The sequence below is a fragment of the Fundulus heteroclitus genome, chromosome 5 (genome assembly GCF_011125445.2).
Source record: "Fundulus heteroclitus isolate FHET01 chromosome 5, MU-UCD_Fhet_4.1, whole genome shotgun sequence".
NCBI classification, from domain to species: domain Eukaryota; kingdom Metazoa; phylum Chordata; class Actinopteri; order Cyprinodontiformes; family Fundulidae; genus Fundulus; species Fundulus heteroclitus.
The window spans coordinates 38,898,454-38,919,968 of NC_046365.1; the positions used below are offsets into that span (position 1 = coordinate 38,898,454).

The 21,515-nt window shown below is 39.7% G+C and overlaps 2 protein-coding genes and 2 long non-coding RNA genes across 7 annotated transcripts in view; 2 read left to right on the plus strand and 2 right to left on the minus strand.

The window, feature by feature from the left end:
- zgc:154142 (uncharacterized protein LOC555481 homolog) overlaps window positions 1-9,377 on the plus strand; it is a 35,228-nt gene extending 25,851 nt beyond the window's left edge. Inside the window, exons 18-25 of the mRNA XM_036137564.1 lie at window positions 656-790; window positions 841-1,104; window positions 1,177-1,359; window positions 2,393-2,508; window positions 4,612-4,706; window positions 5,855-6,144; window positions 7,893-8,053; window positions 9,106-9,377. Of these exons, the coding sequence (XP_035993457.1) occupies window positions 656-790; window positions 841-1,104; window positions 1,177-1,359; window positions 2,393-2,508; window positions 4,612-4,706; window positions 5,855-6,144; window positions 7,893-8,053; window positions 9,106-9,294 (1,433 nt within the window). The 3' untranslated portion in view covers window positions 9,295-9,377. The remainder of the gene's footprint in view (window positions 1-655; window positions 791-840; window positions 1,105-1,176; window positions 1,360-2,392; window positions 2,509-4,611; window positions 4,707-5,854; window positions 6,145-7,892; window positions 8,054-9,105) is intronic.
- LOC118563229 lies at window positions 9,187-20,398 on the minus strand. 2 transcript variants are annotated; one of them, XR_004931118.1, is made up of 3 exons: window positions 20,196-20,398; window positions 19,353-19,433; window positions 9,187-9,239 (listed from the first exon to the last, which is right to left on the minus strand). It is a non-coding gene; the product is annotated as an uncharacterized LOC118563229 (long non-coding RNA). The 2 variants fall into 2 exon arrangements; XR_004931117.1 differs by lacking the exon at window positions 9,187-9,239 and adding an exon at window positions 9,377-9,951.
- On the minus strand, window positions 12,260-13,206 carry LOC118563228. Its single transcript, XR_004931116.1, has 2 exons — window positions 13,111-13,206; window positions 12,260-12,730 (listed from the first exon to the last, which is right to left on the minus strand). It is a non-coding gene; the product is annotated as an uncharacterized LOC118563228 (long non-coding RNA).
- LOC105926505 (protein FAM13A) overlaps window positions 13,385-21,515 on the plus strand; it is an 84,444-nt gene continuing 76,313 nt past the window's right edge. For 2 of the 3 annotated variants that reach the window (XM_021316623.2, XM_021316627.2), the window contains exon 1: window positions 13,385-13,641. In XM_021316623.2, the coding sequence (XP_021172298.2) occupies window positions 13,615-13,641 (27 nt within the window). In that variant the 5' untranslated portion in view covers window positions 13,385-13,614. The remainder of the gene's footprint in view (window positions 13,642-21,515) is intronic. The other variant, XM_012862871.3, reaches the window with a different exon arrangement.

The following is a 21,515-nucleotide window of genomic DNA, read 5'->3' on the forward strand; positions in this document are numbered from 1 at the left end:
TTGCCACAGTGCTCCGCTTGATTTATGAATGCGAATACTTTTATTATGATTCATGCGGGGAATATCTCAAATGATATGGACACTACAATGGGAAAGTAGGAGAGGAAAGGAAGAACAAGAAAAAGAAGAAAAGGTGAAAGAAAGAGGAGATAAAAGGAAGAGAATGATAAAACATAAAAAAAAAACATGTACTTCGTTTAATTGAAAATCGCTGTGTTTTAATTAGCAGATTAAGCTTCAGGTGTGGAAAAATTTAAATCATTTCTTAATTTTTATGTTTGATGTATTTAGTCATGTAGGACAGTGTTTTTAAGTTCCAGAAAATGTGAATAAATGTTTTTTAACATTGTACAATCCCTGTGATCAGTTCTTATGCATAATGCACAAGTAAATGTTTAACTAAGTAAAAGTATTGTTGAAATTGCACATACTTTTCTTAAAAACACTGAGGTTATTCATAATATATTGTGTAAAAGTGAAATTAATTTAATATAAAAATCAACAATAAGTCCAGATTTATTAGTTCTATTTAATCTTGCAATGAATTTACTCGTGTGGCCCTCTTGAGATCAGATTAAGCGGTATGCGGCCCCTAAACCAAAATGAGTTTGACACCCCTGATCTAAGGTATAACGCTTCTCCGTGTTTCCAACAGGCACCTACTGCAGTCATGTGGCCCCTGGAGATCTGGTTAGTCATGGAAACAGACTTCACATCAGCTTCTCTTCTAATGAAAAGGTGGTCGACACAGGCTTCGCTGTGGCCTGGAGGACGGTGGACCCTACAGAAGGTAGGAGAGACGTAAAACCGGTGGAATCGTCTCCAAGCAACACCAGTCAGTCTCTGTTTCCTGTTTGTTTTTTTTGTCTCGTTCTGCTGTAGCTCCATGTGGGGGCCGTTTCAGCAGCAATCAGGGGGAAATTAGCTCTCCGGGCTGGCCCAGTGACTACCGAGCACAGAGTGTGTGCACCTGGCACGTCAGCGTCCCCTCGGCTGAAAGCATCCATGTGGTGTTCACTGACTTTGAGCTGCAGGCCGTCAACGCGTTTGGAAACTGTGTGGACTACGTGGAGATCTTCAGCGGAGAAACCATGGCATCGCATGGTTTGTTATCTTCACACAGGTCCAACCTTTGTTCTGTCGGTTCCTCCTAACCCGTAAGGTTTGCTTCTTCAGGTCGGTTCTGCGGCTTCGCCCCGCCGCCGGCCCTCACCATCCCCAGCAGCATGGCTGTTATCCGCTTTCTGAGCAACGCGGCTGATCAGCAGAAAGGTTTTCGCGCTTACTGGACCACAGATGCCAACGTTTTTCCGACTTTACCGCCTCCTCCTCCAAACCCGTGGGACGACATCATTATCAGTGAGTGAGAACAGAGCCGCTAGGTCCTAGTGAGTTTTTGTTCATCCTTAGGCTTCAGGGCTGTAATAACAATTTGACCTACGTCGATACATCGATTAAATTATTAACAATTATTATATCGATGCAAGATGAACGTTTCAATCCATGTCATTTTTAAGATGCACCTTTATTTTGAAATCCACAAGGTATGAGACAAAGTGAACAAGTGATCTATTATTATTATTATTTTAAAATTATAAGAATGTTTTTGATTTAAATGCCTGCATAGAAATAAAAGGGTGAAATCATATTTGTTTGTTTTTTTGTTTGAGTTACTAATATCAGTGTTAGATGGGCAGATATTACATCTTATCGATCAATTTGACCGGAAATCATTACAGACTTTGTTATTTCTGCAAATAACGTATCATCATCCAAACAAATCGATATAACATTGTATGAGCAATCAGTGAGTGAGAACAGAGGTCCTAGTGAGTTTTTGTTCATCCTTAGGTTTCAGGGCTGTAATAACAAATCGACCCACATCGATACATTGATTAAATTATTAACGATTATTATATCGATGCAAGATGAACTTTTCAATCCATATCATTTTTAAGATGCACCTTTATTTTGAAATCCACAAGGTATGAGACTAAAGTGAACAAGTGATCTATTATTATTATTATTTAAATGTTTTTGATTTAAATGCCTGCATAGAAATAAAAGGGTGAAATCATATTTGGGTTTTTTTTGTTTTTTTGAGTTACTAATATCAGTGTTAGATGGGTAGATATTACATCTTATCGATCAATTTGACCGGAAATCATTACAGACTTTGTTATTTCGGCAAATAAGGTATCATCATCCAAACAAATCGATATAACATTGTATCGTGATAAAGCTGGTGACTAACCCTTTCTAGGACAGGTAGATAACACGTTATTGTATAATTCTGATTTTAAGTCCTTGTTAAGAGTTTGTCTGACATATAAAATGATTCTTAGTCCTGGATTAAAGTATAAAGTTTATTCTTTAAACCTCCTGCTCTCAGAGTGGCCAGAAGATTGTGGAAATCCAGCGGTGAAACCTAAAATAGCCGAAGCTCCACGGGTGGTTAACGGGGAGGAGGCGATCCCTCACTCCTGGCCCTGGCAGGTCTCGATGCAGGTACAGTGACCTTCTGCTGTCTCTCCCTTCCTGGCTATAAGTGATGGGGAAACATTGTTTTAGGATTTCATACACTTCTGTTTCCCATGACCACTCTGAACCACATGGAAAAACTAAAAAAGACTTTAAAATTGCAGCTTAATCAGGACATGATTAGCTGTGTGACAGGATTTTTGGGATGCCTGCTGCGGTCTGACTACCAGATCACCATGGAGCCTCCTACAATGTTCTGCCTGGAAAATATCTCCAGTGGGATATTTCTCCTCCTTGTCAGGCCAGAAACACTGGAAGCCATCCGGACCATCCAGACTAAACGTTTGTCCACCTTTGAGTCTCATGGTCGGTGCTTCCTTTAAAAGCTGCTGCAGAAACGTTTGACCTGTAAAGACCCATTCATACCCTACGTTTGGCCTACACGTCCGTATTTCTGTCTGTACGTTCTGTCCGTTGACCCCTTCATACCTCCGTCCGTTGAGGTGCGCAGTAACCAATATTTCCCCTAGGTGGCAGTGCTGGGTGCCAATAATTCGTCAAACATGGCGACGGTCCAAGACGTGATTTTGTTGTATTTGCTCCGTCACTAAACTTTTTGTTTGTCCCTGTGCCCCGGACACGACACATCATATATGTGTGGGTAGTTGCGGACAAGCTCCGCAAGTCGTTCCTCGAATCCCGCCATTGTTTAAAGCCCAGAATTATAACCTTCTTCGTGATTTTGTTGACATTTTGTACTACAAACTCAATACAAAAAAGATGAGCGGAGTGGTGTATGCAGTTCAGTGCAGTGAGGAATGTTCTGATCTTTATATTGGAGAAACCAAACAGCCTCTCCACAGACGCATGGCTCAACACAGGAGAGCTACTTCCTCGGGACACAACTCTGCTGTCCACCTACACCTTAAGGACAAAGGACACTGTTTGAGGACCAAAATGTTCACATTTTGGACAAAGAAGACAGATGGTTTGAAAGGGGTGTGAAGGAAGCCATTTACGTTAAGAGAGAAAGACCAACCTTAAACAGAGGAGGAGGACTTAGGTTCCAACTCTCAAAAACTTATAACACAGCTATAGGATTAATTCTGGCCAGTCATCACCTTAACTCTCACCCTCATTCGGGTGATCAAAACATTGTTCCTTTAAGCCAAGCCAATAACAACCCTAACAACTCCTCGTTACAGAGGAGTGGACCAGTTTCGGTCCAATCTGCTGGCTTAATGGCTTTAACGACCGCCCGTTACTAAGGGGTGGACCTGTTTCTGTTGAATCTGCATGTTATCTAAGCCATTGCAAGGCCTTTGTTTGCCACTGGTATAAAGCTTGTTACTCCACATGAATTGAGAAAGCTTCTGGGAGAGGAAGCAAAACGTCTTCAACTACGGAAAACAAGTTCAGTTGCTTTTTTTTACTTTTTTTGGAATGACCATGACCTGGATGAATGAGAATCTTCACCAGCATACAAACTCAATAGCGCCCCCACCTTTTCCAGTAGTATTGCTCCGTATTGATCCGTTTCGTCCGTAATCGTAAGCTCCCAATTTTCGTGTAAAAATACGGACGAAATCGATGGTTAGAACGTATGAAACACTCCACACGTACCACATGTTTACATGAGGTATGAATGGGCTTTAAGAGGTCTTGCAGCCAGCGACCAGGGACCCAAACACCCCCGTCCCAACCCCAGACCCCCACAGCCCGAGCCCACCGCAGTCCCAAAACAATTACAGCTTGTATTTTCTGTTTTCCTCTCAGTCGTTAACTGACACTGACAGTTAACCAGAGACGGGGTCAGGACACACTGAATTTATCACATGTGGAAATGCAGTATTTAATAATCTCCTGGGGTACATAAAGTTGTGTTTTTCACAGTGAAACACAATAACTTTGAAAAGCTTTTTTTTTTAAGTCTCAATTTTTCTCCCCAAAAACTGTGTGGGGAGAACCTTGCATAGCAACAGGTGACTCCCCAAGCTCTTTTTTCTTCTGTTAATTCATATTTGGCTGATCAATTGGTCCTCTATATATGTATATCATGAGCGGTTGCGTTATTTATAATTAGAAAATTGTTAGATTATGTTTTTGTTGCCGTTTTCTTTGTTTCCGCAGGCTTCGCCCATATCTCCCATCCCTTACATGCACGGCTGTGGAGGCTCTTTGATTCATGAGGAGTGGATCCTTACTGCTGCTCACTGCTTCATGTTGTGAGTATCTTACAAAATAAATACGCATGTTATTTCTTTTTTTTTTTTACTTTTATTGGCTCATTCCAGTTACAATTGAATTCATTTTCACCCAATGTTTTTTTTTATTGATACATTTTCTTTAGCAAACAGCTTCACCCAGTGTTATCAAAAGATTTCTTTGTCTTTGAGACAACGGCATTGATGCCGATGACGTGATTAACTTCACCAACTGGGACATCATTCAATTGTCAAATTTATTTTTGGGAATTTCAAAAGATTGTGAAAATTTCATCAACAAAAAGCCGTTTTGAAATTGGTCAGGCTGACATTAGTGGAGGAAACACAATTAATCTTAAAACGGGGTCTAAATTGTTTCCAAATCTTCACAGTGGACCGTACAATTAGATTGGAGATATACCAGGTGGGTCGCAGTCCGGGGGGGCACAAATTTAAACCAATAACATGAAATTGCACTAAATATCTGGTAGGTTGTTCCTTTTAGATAATAGCTGCCCAGCAGTATGCCAGAAGGTTGGGAAGAGCAACGCCACCATCTTATGTAGATTTTTGTAAAGTGTTTATTTCGCTGCCCAGACAAATTATGATATAATAAATATATATATATATATATATATATATATATATATATATATATATATATATATATATATATATATATATACACACATTTTTAAAGGACCTAGGTTCCTCAATACTGTGATTCACTGAAATATAAACAAAAATGTTTGGGCCACATTTATTTTAATTGTATTAACTCAAACCAACTGGGAGATTAAAAGGTCTGATTTGACTTCCCTGACCAGTTTCACAAAGTTTAGTTTAAAAAGTGAAGTCCTACTGGGGGAAATATTGACCCCCGGGTACTGAACGCTAGATACGGCCATGGTAAAAGCTAATGCATGGGGTAGGGTCTGTTTAGCTGCAGAGAGAGCAAATATTTCTAAAACTTCAAGCCTCTCATTTATGCAGGCAATCAGATAAAAACTGTTTTTCTTGTGTAGGTTGATTTCTGAACAAACCTTTGTTTGTTTAGTTGTCTAATGGGTATCTTGACAGTGTGTGCTGGCCTTTGCCTTTGCTCTATCCATCGCTAAACCACGGTTAATGGCGTACTGCTGGATGATTGTAACACGTATTTTCTGCAGCCCGCTGAACAGGCCGTCCTTCTGGCGCATGTGTTTGGGAAAGCATCACATGAACTCCTCCATGGACGTTCCCTCGGCGGAGACGTGCTACAAGGTGGACGGGATAATCCGACACGAGGGCTTCGTCTACGAGCAGGACCGCACAGACATCAGCAACGACGTGGCCCTGGTGCATTTGGCCGAGCCCGTGAAGACGACGCGGGAGGTCAGCCCCATCTGTCTGCCAAAGCCCGGCGCCGTGATGCCGGCGGGGACACCCTGCTGGGTCACAGGATGGGGAGACGAGAAAGGTAGACGTGGTCTCAGCTTCTCGCTCTGCTCCCGTAACTAGAAGAAATGTCAACCAGGTGTGAAACTTTTATCCAGCACTTTCATGTCTTGAGGAACAAACTCCCTCGTATCTTTTCATTTTTCCCCCCGAGGAACCAAAGTGCTGTTAATCAATAGTTGCCACGGCTTTCAGGAGATCTTTGAGAGGTTTTCTGTCGTTTCAACACTCCCTTGCAAAAGTATTCACACCCTTTGAACTTTTTCATGCTTTAAAAGTTTCAACCACAAACTTCCATGTATCTATTCGGGGATTTTGCATGAAAGAGCAACACGACGTGATGTATGACAGTAAAATGGGAGGGAAACGGCACATGGACTTCAAAGTTCTTGGCATTTAAAAATCAGAAAAGTGGCCCCTGCATCATTTATTCACATGCCTCTAAATTAATTCCAGGTCAACCAATAACCTTCAGCGTTCATCTAATTAATGAACAGAGTCCACATGAGTGTATTTTAACCTCGGTAGACATTGGTGAACAAACAGCTTCATGAAGATCGAGGAACCCAGCAGAGGGAGAAGGTTCTGGAGACATTTAAAGCAGAGTTCTGTTAGAAAACAAAGCAGAAATATTTCATCTATTAAGTCCGGGTCGTCCACCAAAACTGACTGAAAAGATGCAACAAAGATATAAACGTGGAGGAGCTGCACAGATCCCCTGCTCAGGTGGGAGGACCTGTCGGCGACCTGTTAGGTGTGTAGTCCTCAAGTAACAGAGGAAAGGAAAAAATCTTGCCAAAAAACAAAAAAAGAGACACAGCCAACATGTTGAAGAAGCTGCTGTGGTCAGACTAGAGGCAGAAAGTTTACGCCGAATGTCACCCTGAACACATCACCGCTAAATTGAGATGTAGTGGCTGGCAGCATCATCTTCAGCTTATCTTCAGCGATGATAGCAAGCTGTTCAGAGCACATGGGAGATGAATGGAGCTAAAAGCAAAGAGGCTGCAAAAAGGGGCAGAGGTTCACCTTCCAGCCAAACAACGGCAGAATCTGCAGGAAGATTAGAAAATAGATGCCCGTGATCCTGGAGGGTTCTCTGCCAAATCTGACTCAGCTTCAGCAGAAGCTTGCAAAGAAGAATGGGCAAGAATGTAAGTTTCCAGATGTGTAAAGCTAAAGTACCGACAGCTACAGACATACCCCAACAGACTCGTAGCTGTTCTGCAAGTTTTTTTTGGAAAATAATGAGTCAGCCAGGCTGAATACAAATATATGGCACTTTTTTTTAATTTATATCTGAAAACGTTGACATTTGCGTACCGTTCACAGTTGTGGAAAGCTTTGCAGTGGTCCGTCATATCTCAGCAGAACATGCTGATGTCTGTGGGTCTGATTGGGCACAAACTAAAGAACTTAATTGGCTATGAATACTTTATTTATTCATTTATTTTTTATTCTTTAAGCAGGAAGTGACTCGTTGAGATCAAAGATAATACATAAAGACTAAAAGTGGCAAAAGTCTATTAAAAAAGTTCATAAAGTTTAGCCAAAGCTCCTCCAACCCAACGTAGGCACTTTTATATTTCCAAGAAGAGATTTAAACACGACTCAAACAAACTCCTGAAGGTTTTGAGGAGTTTTGCAGCTTATTTCTCGCAGAGGAGCAGCAGCCCAGTTCATTACAGCCGCTGGAGGTAGAAAATTTTACAATGATCTATAGCGACATTTTCCACATTATAACGTTTGACTCAAACTTGTCTTCCTCAGGTAACCTGTTCCCCGTTGTGTCTGAGAAGCTGAACCAGGCAGCTCTTCCGGTGGTTGACTTCCAGACCTGCAGCAAACCTGCGTACTGGTGGGACTCGGTGCGGCCCTCCATGATCTGCGCCGGCTACGAATCGCCCGACGAGCTCAAGTCAGCCTGCCAGGTCTGCAGGCAACCTGACGCTCGAGCAGACGTCGAATGTTACATAACTGTGTCAGTGTCACGTAGCCCGGGTGTCTTTTTATGCGGCAATCATCCGATTGTTTTGTTTGTGGTCATTCAACCTTGATTAGAAATCGCCGCTGCCCAAATTACTGCCGTAATTGCACAAAAGCACATTTGGGCATTATTTGTTTGCAGTAATGAGCAACCAGGCAAGCAGGAAAATGGGACAATTAGAGACCCGGAGCTGTAAGCAGCACTGGAACGAGTCACAAAAAAAACTCAGCGGTGATATTTTACTCAAGAATACAGCGTCAGGTTATTAATATCTGAAATACAGGGATACAGAAATAAGTCAGGCTCTACCAAACCTAAATGTCCTCTCTTTGTTTATTATTAAAAGCACACAACTGAACATTTTCTGCATTTTTGCACCATTATTTTTTTGCACTGCCAACATTAAACTTTTGAAATTAATACCTTTTTTGCACTACAAACATTATTGAACATTCTTCTGCACATTTCTTAAAAAACATTTTATCCTGCATTGTTACATTCTTATCACTGCTGGAAAAGATGTTTGAACCTCAGTGAGTTTTTTTCCTGGCTAAATAAAGGATACTACTACTAACGCTTGCAGACTGCTGGTCAAATGTCAAATCGGCAGTCTTCCCTGCAAGTGTGTCGGTCATGTTGTTTCTGTATCAAAATTCCTTTTCTTTTCTGGTTTTATGCAATAAAATATTGTTGTAAAAATCAAAATCAACAGATATAATTCTGCATGTTATGATTTAACATAATAATAATAATAACTTTCTTTTTCGAATTCAATCGCTAGGATAAATTAACATTTCTATGAAAATCCAATTTATTGCAATGCATTGTGAGCATGCACTTTATATTGTACTGTTATCTTATTTCAACTGCAATCTCATTACATTGTCGTAAACTGTATGCAACGAAATGTGTTTTTGTATGCGCTCTGTAAATACAAAATGACAGTAAAGTTTGTCTAAGTCTAAGTCATTATGTGCATGTTCTGCTCTCCTGCAGGGAGACTCAGGCGGTCCGTTCTCCTGCTCGGCCGCCGGGACCTGGGAGGTGCACGGCGTGGTCAGCTTCGGACCTCAGGGCTGCATCAGAGACAAGAAGCCCTCGGTGTTCACACGAGTGTCGGCCTTCAGCGACTGGATCGAGGACAACGTCAGGAAGTTTACATATGAAAACGGCAAAACCATATGAAATCAATAAAGATCGGAATTTAATGCCTTCAGATTCTTTTGTCGTATTTAAAGATGTTCGGTTTCACTCAGGATTCAGTTTGATTTTAATGGGAGCTCAGAAGTTTAAACCCCCTAAATTAATAATGTTAAGTGATGCAAATGTTTAGGTGTAATGAGGGATTTGTCTTACAGAAAAATAAGAGTAACACTGTCATCAGTAATGGTTCAGTCAACAAGTTTACAGTCACAGAAAGCATCTTTTGGCACTTACCTAGAAATCTTTGCAAGTTTGAGTTTACATTTGAATTTTCTGTCCAGCTGTGCTGCTTAAATTTTTCAAATATTGAAACATTTGGGTCAAGATAATCGTCCATTTTGGAAAGGGGGAAGTCATGGCGTGTAAAAGAATTACAGTTAACTTAAAAATCTGGCAGAAATGGTTTATTTTGTGACAGAAGTGGCCCTTATTTGGCAGTAGGCTGACCAGAAATGGGATTGAGAGAGGAAGACTGCAGCAAAGGTCCACGGGCCGGGACTCAAACCCACGACCTCCACGTTGAGAACCGAAGCCTGCGTACACCCCTGGTGGAGCAACTACCGGCAGAGAATCCTGCAGACATCAGCTTCCTTCTACTGGGTCTGTCTGTCAGTGGGAAACGTTCCCGGTGATGGACGACTCTAAGGAGGAAGAACGTGCTGAGGCATTAAAAACCTTGTTGAGGGTCAACGCTGAAACAATAAAGCAAACACATACTTAAACATTAAGCGATCCGTCGTCGTTCAGTAACTAAAATCATGAGTGGCTTAACCTCCTGGTGTTTTAAAGTCTACACTGTGTTTTACGCAGGAGACATAAAATTAACCGTCCAGTTCTGGTTCTGAAAGAAAAACCCAGAACTGAAATATAAGTTGTTTTTCTTTGTGCACACTCTTGCTCTCTAAGATAATTTGACAGTGAGCCATCAGTCTCATGGCAGTGGGGGACACACTGGGTTAAAGCACACAAACACATCTGCAGTTTGATCAATGAATTGTGACCAAGAAGTTAAAAATGTTGCCATGAAAGAAGTTATAATCAAAGAATTTCTGAATTTAGCAAACAGCTTCAAAACCAAGAGTCAAAACCAAGAGTGTGTGAACATGTAGTTACAAAAAAGGTGTAAATTGTGTTAAAATGGTAATCCATTAACATAAGGTCCCACTTTTTGTCACTTTAAAATTTCAAATGATGTTTTTACAGGACCATCAGCTCCGAGGAGGGCTGGATTTTTCTCTTTATTTTGATGTGATCCAACAATTGTTTTTTTGTTCATCCCTCTTGGAAATACCCAGTTAAAGTCCTGACTTGAATCTGAAAGAGAATCTATAATGGTAGCTACAGATTAGGGTGATGGCAAGGAGGCCTTCCGATCTGAAAGAGTCAGAGCTCTACATCAAAGACAACAATCAAAATACCAGAAACATGCAAAAATCTGGTCAGAATCTAGAGAAAAGGGGTCCAATTGCTGTAATATCAATAAATATATTTCTACTAAATGATCATCTTCAATAAAATGTTTTAAAAAATGTATACTTCCTTTAAATTACTTTATCATCTACAGAGAGATGCTCTGATTTCCTGCCAGAAACATCTTGGTTGAATAAAATCCTTTAAAATCTAAATCTGCCAGGAGTGTGAATGATTTTACGCCGCGTATCGCCCACATAAAACATCAGCAAAATCATCCCTGATCGATTTTATTTTTAAAGGTTATCTAAAATCATGACGGAAACTAAAGGAAAAAAACTAATGTGCCGAATATTGACAAGTGGTCTTCAACGCATTTGCAGCCTCTAAAAAAAAGATGGTGATTATTTTCTCAATTTGCAACATTTGAAACTGTTCAAAAGCCCAAAAATGCTACCCTAAAAAGAGAAATATTAATGTTCTATGCTTAAAGTATGCAAGGGTCCTCATGCGGCTCATAAAAACCACAAAAGATTGGTTTTTGTTTCGTTTTTTCTTACACAACATTTTGGTAGTGAGTGTTCAATCTTCCACTCCTCCCAGTAATCAACTTGTATCTCTGCAGCCTCATTTCCTAGCAGAGGGAGTCTGCAGCATAGATATCCATAATAAAGGCTAGATGTCTCGTCCGCGCTGCTGGCCAATGGGGGTCGACGTCCGCACGTGGCGGCCATCTTGCCACAGGCAGCTCGCTCATTCGTAACATTGTGTTTCAATGGCGCATGTACTTAAATAACCATAACTTCCTCAATTGTCTAACGATTCTCAAACTGTTTGGTTTGTTAAACAAAAGTCAGACATGTAGTTATGACACTGCACACTTATGAATAATTATAACCATGGAATTTCATATAAAAAGAACATTGAATAGAACATACAGGTGCAATAAATATACAAATGCACAAGGTATTTATGTTAAATCAATATATGCTATTAAAACTCAATGGCAACATGATATATATATATATATATATATATATATATATATATATATATATATATGTGTGTGTATATATTATATATACACATATATATATATATGTGTGTGTGTATATATATATATATATATATATATATATATATATATATATATATATAAACACTTTTATTAGGGTGTGATTAATTATTCCACAGTTCTAATTTATTTATATTTACATACATACTTTTATAATATGAATATTACTGTTATAATAAAATATGAAATACTGACAAAAAAGGCTTATTGTGTGGCAACCTCTTGGTGTAGAAGCATAATCCAGGTTTCAAATTATATATAATTGTGTATATATATATATATATATATATATATATATATATATATATATATATATATATATATATATATATATATATATATATATATATATATATATATATGTAGCATGTAGCATGAAGCATGTTGAAATCCCCACCTACACTACTGTGATGGTATACACATGGAAGACAGAGATTTAAAAAATGACCCAAAAAACATAGCTTGGCTAATGCCCTTTGAAAAGGACGGTTTTATTGAGCTTCTGTTGCATGTTGTTGCTCTGTAAGCTAAGGTTAGTTATTTTGGCAATGTGGTGCAGCCTTAACTTAAAAAACAAGGACACAACCAACGTTAACAGCGTATGGTGGTGGCTGTCTATGCCATACTGTGTTTCTCCGATGTGCTCTCTGAGCACAAACACATCCTCTGACCCTATCCTCTTCCGTACAATGTACACGACCTCTAGCACTTTGATAGGCTGTGATCATCTGGTACATGAGGTCTGACGAATGACCCACTCTGCTGCCCTGACTACCATCACTGTGCCTTCTGATGGAATCACCAGACCTCCGGTGTTTTTTAACTTCAGCAGGTGGTAGCTCTGGTCCTTGATGGCAGATGCAGCATCTGTTACCAAGCTGGCATGGCAGACATCACAGGACAGCTTTTTCAGAGCCCGTCGCTCAACAAATCCTGAAATAAGAGTTGGTATATTAAAATAATTTATAATAACCATGGGGAAATTAGGGGAACATTTATCTTTTTGGACCATTGTGAGATTGATTTCCCTCAAATTTACACCAAAGAGTAATTGTCATACAATCGTTATTGGTGTCAGTAAAATCTATATAATTGACCAGTGGTCTCAGCCTTGATAACTTGCGCAAGTAGCCGTGATGCGCAACTATGCTGCATGATTAAGTTATTTTTCAACAAGAAAACCTGCAATTTTGACATGTTCATGCATCAAGAATTATAGCCACGTTCATAACGTTTGTAAGAAACCAAACTGTTTGTAAATCCGTCAAGAATTCAATGAGATAAGAGTATTTGTGTTCGTGCTGATCACTCACCTTACATTAGGTACCACAGAGCACGCCAGAAAGCTTGCCTGAGGCAAGATGGCCGCCGGTGATGACGTTTGAGACTCCGCCGTAAGACATCTAGCCTTTATTATATATGTCTATGGTCTGCAGGACATGTTCATGTTTGGGACTTTATCCCTGGAGTCACATGAGGCAGCCAGTGAGCCAATGGGAGCGCTCGGCTCAGGTTTCAGCATGGGAGGACAGAGGGGAATAAAGAGGGAGGAAGAGGGACTAATCTGAGCCTCATGGGCTGGTCAGCACTGACTCTGCCGGCACTGACAACATTTAAAAAACAAAAAAAAACTCTAACTGGATCTTCTTTTTGCTTCTGGAAGACACAAATGTTGAGGATTAAAGACCTTCCTGCCGCCGGGCAGGGGTCTGGGTTTTTGCCTCTGACAGAGTGAGAAGAGGAGGAGGAGGGAGGAGGATAGCAGCAGTTTTTCCCCCACATCTTTGAGCCTCTGCTGGAGTTTCTTTGGTGGAAGAATGGGGGCAGGAGCTATGACCATCTGTGTGAGTAAAGCATGCCTGAAACTTCCCCCGTTAGAGGAAGTGAAATGAGCAGGAGCCCCTCTGAGCAGCAGAGTTGGGAGATCTTCTGTAGGGATTGGGGAACAAATGTCAAAAAGGAGAAAAGTTTGTTTCCTGTGAATCAAACTTTTCTTCCTTAGATAAAAGCAACTTTATCTTTGAGGAGGAAGCCGGCACTCTTACTGGATCTTTGGTGCATGATTTAAGCACAAAGAAACTTCCTAGTTTCCATCTCTGTGGTTTCACTCGATGACGTCACTTGCTTAAAGTTTCCTTGTTTCCTCCTCCACTATTTTTTATTTTTCCCACAGCCACTACTTTGTGTAAAGTTGGGTCCTCAAGCATGCTGCAGTTTTCTCTGAGCTCAGCAGCTGCTGCCTTTGAGCTTTTGCAGCCAGTTGCCTCAGGGGCCACCCACATACTGGAAAAAAAGGGAGCTGTAGGGGGAGGAGGGTAAAGAGAGCAACACATGCCGGGGCTTGCAGTCCCCTTCCTGAATCAGTATGCAGAGAACAGGCCCAGATCAACGTTTGCGACAGGAATTCAGAAAACGTCTAATGTTCCCCAACCAGATGTTTAAATTCTTTGAGCCAGTTTCCAAGATCAAAAGCCTTTGTCCTTTGACATCCAGTCGTCTCGTGTTGTCCCATCAAGCAGCTAAATGTTCTGATAACATCTTGAAGCGTACGTCTTCAGACCTTCTGAAGGTCTTTTCAAACTTTCTCTGACTTCGGCTGCTTTTCCCACTTATTTATCACTCCAGCACCAAATCACTTTCAGAGCGAAGACATTATTCTGTGACCCTTTTCCAAAGGAATGAACTAATGTTGTCAGCAAGAAACTGTTACAAAGTTAAAAAAAAACTGTTTTAACTTGGATCTCAGCTCTTTATTTTTAGCAGTCTGTTAGAGAGACAGTACTTTTCTGAATTATTTTCAGCAAATATCCAAAGATGACCCAGTCTGACAGCATAAGGTTGTGATTTACCTTCCAACAATGTGATTGTTGATAAGATTACAGCTAATTATGTACAGAAGGATGATGTGACTTGTGTTTTTACTGGACTTTTTATCTTGTTTCCTGCATGACTTAAAGACAATCAAGATACTTGAACGTCTCTGTCCCTGCATAATTAGACACAACCAGCCAAGAAGATGCCGGTTTCATTGGGGTAAAATCAACGTTGTCCGTTTTGTAAAGGGCATCCAGAGGAACATGGAAGTGAGTCAGCTGAGGTTGTTCACAACATCTGATCAGGATGCAGGTCGTTAAAGTTACCTCCCACTGGGAGGAGACCCCGAACAATGAACTGTTGATTGAGGTTGGCTCAGATCTCGAATAACTAGAAGGATGGATGCCTTTCAGGTATTGCTTATCTGCGGGACTTAATCTTTAGGTGCAACACTTATTAAATGATCTACTGATCATTTCTCTCTTTTTTGAAGCACACTCTACTCAACATGCTGTCAATGTCAGGCATCCATCCATTATATTCTATTATCCAAGACAGAATCAGAGATTTAACAGATCCTTGAGGGAAACCCAGACATCTATTTCCTCCAGATCCCAAGGCATTACCAGCCCATAAGAGATAATATATTCCCTCCAGTTGTGTTGTGGGTCGGTCCCAGAGGATCTTCCAAGTAGGACTTGCCTGCAAAGTTTCCAAAAAGATGCTCCCAGGAGCAGTGGTGGAGCTCGATATCAGCAACATGACTTATTGCACATACTGGGGAGCGTCACAATAGCGCTGGACAATAATTCAATAACAATATATATTGATCAATAGACGTGTGATGTGATAGAAAAAAAAGGGTCAATAAAAAGTTAAATAGAATAAAAGTTGTCCTTCCTTGTGCAGCCATGTAGGTTAATATTACAGTCGTCACATCCTCCCAACCAATCACAACGCAGACCCAGGAAACACTCCGTCACCAAGCTCCGCCCCCCTTCAAAGAGTTCAGAGACCACGTGTATTTTTTTTAAAACTTGCATTTCTGGTAAAAAGTTGGTTGAGTTTGAATTCAGTGTTTGCGTTATTTATCTAAAAATAGGTCATCAAGCAAAAGCATAGAATGGCCAGGGCTGCACTAAAAATATATGTTTGAATGTTTTAATAGTTATTGATATCGATCAATGCGATTTCTGTTTTATCAATATGTTTTTTTCTATATCATCCAGCCCTGCGCCACAAGCAGGGAGAAAACAAAAATTCTGGATAACAATAAAGCTAAAACTTAATTACTCCATTACTGCTGCAGCAGGAATTGGTATCTAGAACTGTAGGAAAGTATTGTTCTAAGGAACAAATGCCTGCTGACGCTGAGGCTGGTTTATGATATGGAGCTAATGAGTTGGGGCTAAATGAATTAGGTTTTTTTAGGATGTCTGGACTGCATGTGTCCATCACTATTCCAAGTTATGACATATTCCACGTTTAAACCGGTTGGACTAAAATATTCTCCACTAAACATGGATTAATAAAACACAGTAAGAGATTTATGAAGCCTTTCTTCTCTCGTTAAAGACACACAAAAAAGTTTTTTGTTTTTTTTATAAGTGTTTCTTAAATTGTAACATTTTAGACTGAGAAAAAGGTAAAAACTGTATTAGTCTGTTAACATCAATCGATATGAGATCAATATTTTTGGATTATTTGTCTTTCTAGTGAGTTAGAAAACTTATCGGGGTTTCAGTAAAGGCAGCATCTGTCCCAGGACACCATTTCTGTAAGAACCAGAACCGCCCAGTTAGCATCCTGCCAGATGCCTAAACTCCTCCACCTCTTGTCAGGGTTGAGTCCATCCACCCTCAACAGTACAGTCATTTCATCCACTTGTATCCTGTAGCTTTTTCCTCCTATTCCATACCTCATGAACAACGTGAGGGTTGAAAGCTTCACCTCAGGGTTCAGCTGGTCCTTCACCGCAGGCCTCGTTCCAGTGGTCAGCCACTGGACTGACAATGAGTGAGACATCTGGAAGAGAAGTCTGGGGAAAATATCTGGAATACCTTTTGAGAAATGTTGATCGAGACCGTCTTCAAAGACTCGTCATCTACCTGCAGTGAACTTATGGAAAGCTCCAGTGAAATACCGCTGCTCGACCATAAGAAAGGGCGTTATTTTCATTATTATCATTATCTTCATTAGCTTATACAGCTAATGTTTGTAGTGATGTAGTGACATGGAGCTTAACCTGTGACAGCAGGTAGATGATGAGGAGTACCGGAAAACCGAGGGCCCGTGAAGGGGCCTTTAATTTAGCCCCGCCCCCGACGGCAAAACAGCGCCGGCTTGTAGTGACGTTGAAGCTGAAAAAAGCTGCAGCGTAAAATGAGAATATCATCATAAGTTTTTACTTTTCTAACAATGTTTGACTTTTCAATGTCTAATCTTTCAATGCCCAAACTCTTTTTCGATGTCACTGCAAGTGATTTTTCAATGTTTCATTTGTCAATGCTTAATTTTACAATGCCAAATCTCTTTTCAATGTCGCTGCAAGCGGTCACTGTTTTAGCTCCATACTGACGAGCCTCCAGAAGTGATTGACAGGTGGCATCATGTTAATTATTTAGCCATAACTGACAGGTCTCCATTAATAACAATGAATTGATGCTGCCCCCAGACCATCACGCTGCCTCCACCAGAATCCCTCCGACTTTGGAAGAAAGGATTTGTTATTCATGGCTGCCTGCAACAAACATCCTCAAGTCTGCTTTTTTCACAATTGAGGCAAAACTTAAAGGCAAATAAAGAGGCTTTTCAACAGATTTATTTCCGAGAGGCATTGTTACAACATTGTTCCCCAACTTTTTCTGCTACGTATGTGAACAAATTAGAGGCGGTTTAAAACTTTTCCGCAGTACTGTGAGTCTTTCTGTGCATGAAGTGTGAAAGCATTGTTAAAATGGCGGGAAGGCTGCGAAGGATGAGCGTTATTACAGAGAACGCATCACGGCAGACTGTCTTTGTAAACAATAGAGGAAGATGGCTTCCTGGAACCTTTTGTTCTTTGCCAGCTGGTTTTCAAAGGCCTGGCAGAAAGTTGAAGTACCAAGTGACAGCACAATCTTTCTGAGCAGAAAGATTTTTAGTCCACAGAACGAGCCTGCAACAAAACCTTGGGATTAACGGGACTTATACTTTATATTTCTCTGTTAAGAGTCGCTTTTATATCCACATGGTAACATTTGGTTTGAGCTCAGCTTACTCTGCTTTAGGGCTGAACGATGCAGAAATAAAACATAAGAAGTCATATTGATCGATCTATAATTATCAAGAAAAACATTTTAAGTGCAGCCCTGGCCATTTTATGCTGTTGCTTATTTTTAGATACAGAACTCACAAACACTGAATTCAAACTCAACCCTTTATTCAAACAACTTTTTACCAAAACCGCAAGTTTTTAAAAAATTTAAAATAACGGGTGCTCTCTGAACTCTTTGAAGGGGGTGGAGCTTGGTGACGGAGCGTTCCTGGGTCTGCGTTGTGATTGGTTGGGAAGATGTAATGACTGTAACATGGTTAATATGCCAGGAAGGAAAACTTTTATTCTATTGAAATTTTTATTGACCCCTTTTTTCTATCATGGATATACGTCTATCGATCAATATATATCATCATTAAATTATCGTCCAGCCCTATTCTGCTTGTGGACTTGTTTCATTTCCACAGTCATCACACATTGACCAGCCAATTTTGATTTCTTTGATGCCCTTTTTGCATAAATCTGATATTTAGTGCCCTATAAGTTCCTCTGTTTCATTTGCACCTTTAGCTTTCTGTCCCATTTTGGGGCTGTGATTGCATTGATCTTCTGCTGCACGCTGCGTATGAACAGACGGGGGGAGGTAACTGTATGTAGTCATGGCAGCAAAGATGGATTTAGAGTGCATCTGTTCATCATGTCCTTGTCTCAGCCGGGCTGAGCTCAGACCAGCTTAGCTGGAAGCACTCTGGGGGATCTTCTTGTTCTTCTTTTTTTACCACATACTGCATAATTTCTCTTTAAATACATGGAATAAATAGATATTTCTTTTACGGGATAATTCCTCCACAGTCATACTGTTTCAACGTTTAAAGATGTGCCTGCATTCATGAAGCCCAGTGATGGGGTTTGTTTTTCCTTTCCATATCTTTTAAATTCAATTTCAGCTGTATTAGCGCAGCTCTGTACTTTCCATTGTCTCATAATTAGCAATAAAATATCAATTTAAATATTTTGAAATGAAGAAATCGGGCTAATCTATAGGTATTATATAACTACCCTGTAGTATAAGTACCTTCAGAGATGCCCCAAAATCTTTACCACAATTGTACTGTTTAACCGCCACAAGTATCTCACTGGTACCTTGTGAGTATCCCAGTAGACACCTTGTACGTAGTCCCATATGTGCTTGAGTAAAAAGTCACATTGGTAAAAAGTCAAGGTGCTTAACAAAGAAATATTTAATAGCAGAGATCCAAAACACATTCATGTGTATTATAATTCCACTGATTTACAGTAAAATAAAACTAATCAGGATTTTTTTGACATGTAAACTTCTCCGCTCAATCAGTATCCTCTTGGATTATTCCCCCTGCGTGTTCACAGGAGCTGCACAGATTCTAAAGATTTTGACCATTTTTATAAACCATGTTGATGGTTACAGTCTGTCCACATGTATGTGGAACAAGCTGTGATCATGCCTACCTGTAATGTCAGCATCTTTATTCATAGGTGACTCTGAATATGGAGCGGTCTGGTCAGCCTCTGCATCACGGCGGCTTTCATCTGTCAAACATAAGCCCACAATCAGTTTAGTAAACAGCATAAAACATATCAAGGCTACTTAAAACCATGTTAACACCAAGCTAGAGCAACACCTGTATCATTACTCATTCAAATATTCATATCACACACATTCCTTCCAGTTTTTACAAACATCCTCAGTTAGTATCTGGGATGCCATTTGTAAGGTTACACAGTCAAAATCTAACAGCAATATTTTAAGAGGGAAAAAAATGGGTTTTCATTTTTAAAGTCAGATTTTCACCACATTATACATTTGTAAATGTAATAGTTCCAAACTAAATATTGAAATACAATGCTAAATGTTTAGTTTGTAAACTATATATTAAGATGCAAACCAAGCATTTAGTTTTCACATTCAATATTTAACTCCAAATTAAATGTTTAGTTTACAAACTAAACGTTTACTTTGAAGCTAAATATTTAGCTTGGTAATTAAATATTTAACTTGGAACTGTGACTTATTTATAGATTTACAAATAACAAAAATATTAAAAATGAACCCTGCCTTTTATCTCTTATGACAGACCAAATATATTTACAGCAAAATATATTTTACATTGTATAACTTTACAAACGGAATCCTATAGGTCTACCAGCAGGGGTGAAACATATCCAGATTATAATTTACAGAGAGAACAAAGCTAAAGATGGCTGTCTTCATAAAGCATATGTTTTATCAGGAGTGGCACAAACTAAGAAATTACAGTTAAAGTGGGCTAACGTAAACATCCCTCAGCTTACCTGTGTCTGCTCTCCTCTTTGTCTTCCTGGGGTTTTAAATGTAACTTCGTAGCCCAGCCACTTTTCTGACATCGTGTAGTCTTCTGTCGGTCGTTTGTCCACAAAATGAAAAGATCAAACATAAGGTCTCTTCGGTGGTTTCTTCAAATTTAAAGCTTTTAACCACAGGCGGAGGGATTTCTCATTTTTCGGCTGTGGGTGAAAGAAGTTTACCTGACTCCGCCAGATAGATTTGCTCCGCATATCCATCTGGAAACCTTCCGTTGAAGTAATTTTGGGAAAGGGCGAAAATACTGGTTAGCTGATTGGCCTATGTTGGTGATAGACGGGCCAAATGAACCAATCAGATTCGTCGTCGCTCGTAACAGAGTGACGACGAAAACACAACCACAAGCCAAGCTACTCTTGCTGCTGCAGGTAAAGGCTCGTTAGCTCAGCTAATAAATACTCTGTAATTCCGATAAAACTTGCTCGATAGCCACGCTAACGCTAGTTTCATCGGCTGAAGCCGCCATGTTCTTTAGACTGAACTGACGCGCTTCCCGTTGCGTCACACCTCAACCCGCCTCAAAGCCAACGCTGATTGGACGTTCGTTTGGTGAACGGCTCCAAATTTTCTTTAACGGAGAGTAGCCAGACTCATAGACATAATATAAGAGTAGACGCGTCATTGGGCGGGTTCTGCCTATGCTGCGATGCGTCAGAGCGTCCGCCATCTTAAATGTGGCAAATCTGCAGTTACTCAGTCACTTAAACAGTATCAGAGGGACTTTAATCTCTGAATATACTTTGTATTCGTCGTATTTTTTTGTAATATTACAAGTTTATTTTCGTATCCCTTTAGCTTCATTCTCCTGAATGTATTCTCCTAAAGAATAAAAATATTTAAAATAATCTAACCTGGCCCTATTACCCCAGGAGTGAAATAATTCTGCAAACTGATTATTCTGGAAATGTTCCCCCTTAATTCTCATAATATAATGTTTTTATCATAACATTATCACTTTTGTGTTTGTTTGTTTATTTTTACTTTATTGACCTAGGACTTTTTTTTCTCATATTAATAATTTTACCTCTTTAATACTCCCCCAAAAAGTCTGTTCCTAAAGGTTCACATGTGACACGGTTTTATGAAATAATGAAGACCACAATGTTTAGATTTAACAAATTGATCCTTATATTCATAACACATACACACAAATATATATATATATATATATATATATATATATATATATATATATATATATATATATATATATATATATATATATATATATATATATATGTATGTATGTGTGTGTGTGTGTGTGTGTGTGT